At 43.9% G+C, this 1,162-nt stretch overlaps 1 protein-coding gene across 1 annotated transcript in view; it reads right to left on the bottom strand.

Moving 5' to 3' along the window:
- B4GALT5 (UDP-Gal:betaGlcNAc beta 1,4- galactosyltransferase, polypeptide 5) overlaps positions 1–707 on the bottom strand; it is a gene marked incomplete at its 5' end in the record, with an annotated part of 11,118 nt that extends 10,411 nt beyond the window's left edge. The window contains one exon of the mRNA XM_010140238.1: positions 527–707. Coding sequence (XP_010138540.1) covers positions 527–707 — 181 coding nt within the window. The remainder of the gene's footprint in view (positions 1–526) is intronic.
- Positions 708–1,162: the final 455 nt, after the last annotated feature.

Genomic DNA, 1,162 nt, shown 5'->3' with positions numbered 1-1,162 from the left:
CTCCAGCCAAGTCATCTCAGTTCATCCTTGCATGGGAAGAGTGAAGCGTATGAGCACAGGCTCCTTCATGTGCACAGAGCCACGGCTCTGCGTACGCATGCGCCTGGGAAGTTATTTTTTAAATCTGAAACCCGATCCTTGCACTGAATTTAAAAGCGTTTACCCTCAGACAAGTTGAAGCGAACAAGCTGAATTCCTGGAAAGCAAAAAGGTTTTCAGCTCAACATCTCAATATGTGAGACCTTTCAAGATTTTCGCCCTTTACACAAGCTAGAAGCATTTGAATTTTTTATATATAATTTAAATGTAATATATACAGTGTATATATATACACAGTATTTCTGTACATAATATGTACTTTCAGGTTACACATAATACATTCTTGAAAAATAAAAAAGAAGCTGATTAATCAAAGTTCTTACCCTGCATTTACGAGCACAAATTAATTCCTTCAGAGGAGAGTGGTTCAGGTCAACTCCATTTCCATTGGAAACGGAACCTTTGATCAAAATTAATCAAGAAATACCTGAATCATTCACACTGTTGTTCCTCTTGGCATAGGCACTGCGGACCACCTGCTCGTACACCTGAGCTCCTATTGTTCGCATATTTTCACGAATCATGATGCCTTGGGCTTGCATCATGAAGAGGTAGGTGTTCACTGGAAGGGAGAAAAGAAAAAAAGAAGAATTTCCATGAGTACCAGTCTTTGTAGGAAAGAAAGTATCTTTGGAACCATTCACAGCTTTCTGCTTGGTTTCAGCTCTCTCTTGCCAGTATCCCTGGGTCACGCGTGGCTTGGTTGGCTGATGGGAGCTGGGAAGGACTGGAGTCAGGAAGGGAGGCGTAAGGCACCCTGGAGGCAGGAAGGGAGGTGTAAGGCACGTTTGGAAACCCAGCTGGTTAATAAGGGAGTGGACCCATGTAAATCTGACAAGGCAGACTGTAACACAGCACTGCAGCTTAGAGTACCTTTTGCTGCCTAACTAGGGAGGTTTAATTAGGAAATATCATTGTAACACAAAACTAAGCTGCACACCTGGAGAAGGGCATTTGTTCCTAGACTGCAGCAACAAGGGCTGCCGCTTGCTGGGCAGAGGCACCTCAGTGGGCATCACAAAAAACATCCTACTGCCAGACTCTGAGCCCACCAGCGATGCAA

Source organism: Buceros rhinoceros, unplaced genomic scaffold, assembly GCF_000710305.1.
Source record: "Buceros rhinoceros silvestris isolate BGI_N320 unplaced genomic scaffold, ASM71030v1 scaffold4230, whole genome shotgun sequence".
NCBI classification, from domain to species: domain Eukaryota; kingdom Metazoa; phylum Chordata; class Aves; order Bucerotiformes; family Bucerotidae; genus Buceros; species Buceros rhinoceros.
Note: the sequence above shows the minus strand (reverse complement) of the source record. Positions and strands in the feature narration are given on the sequence as shown.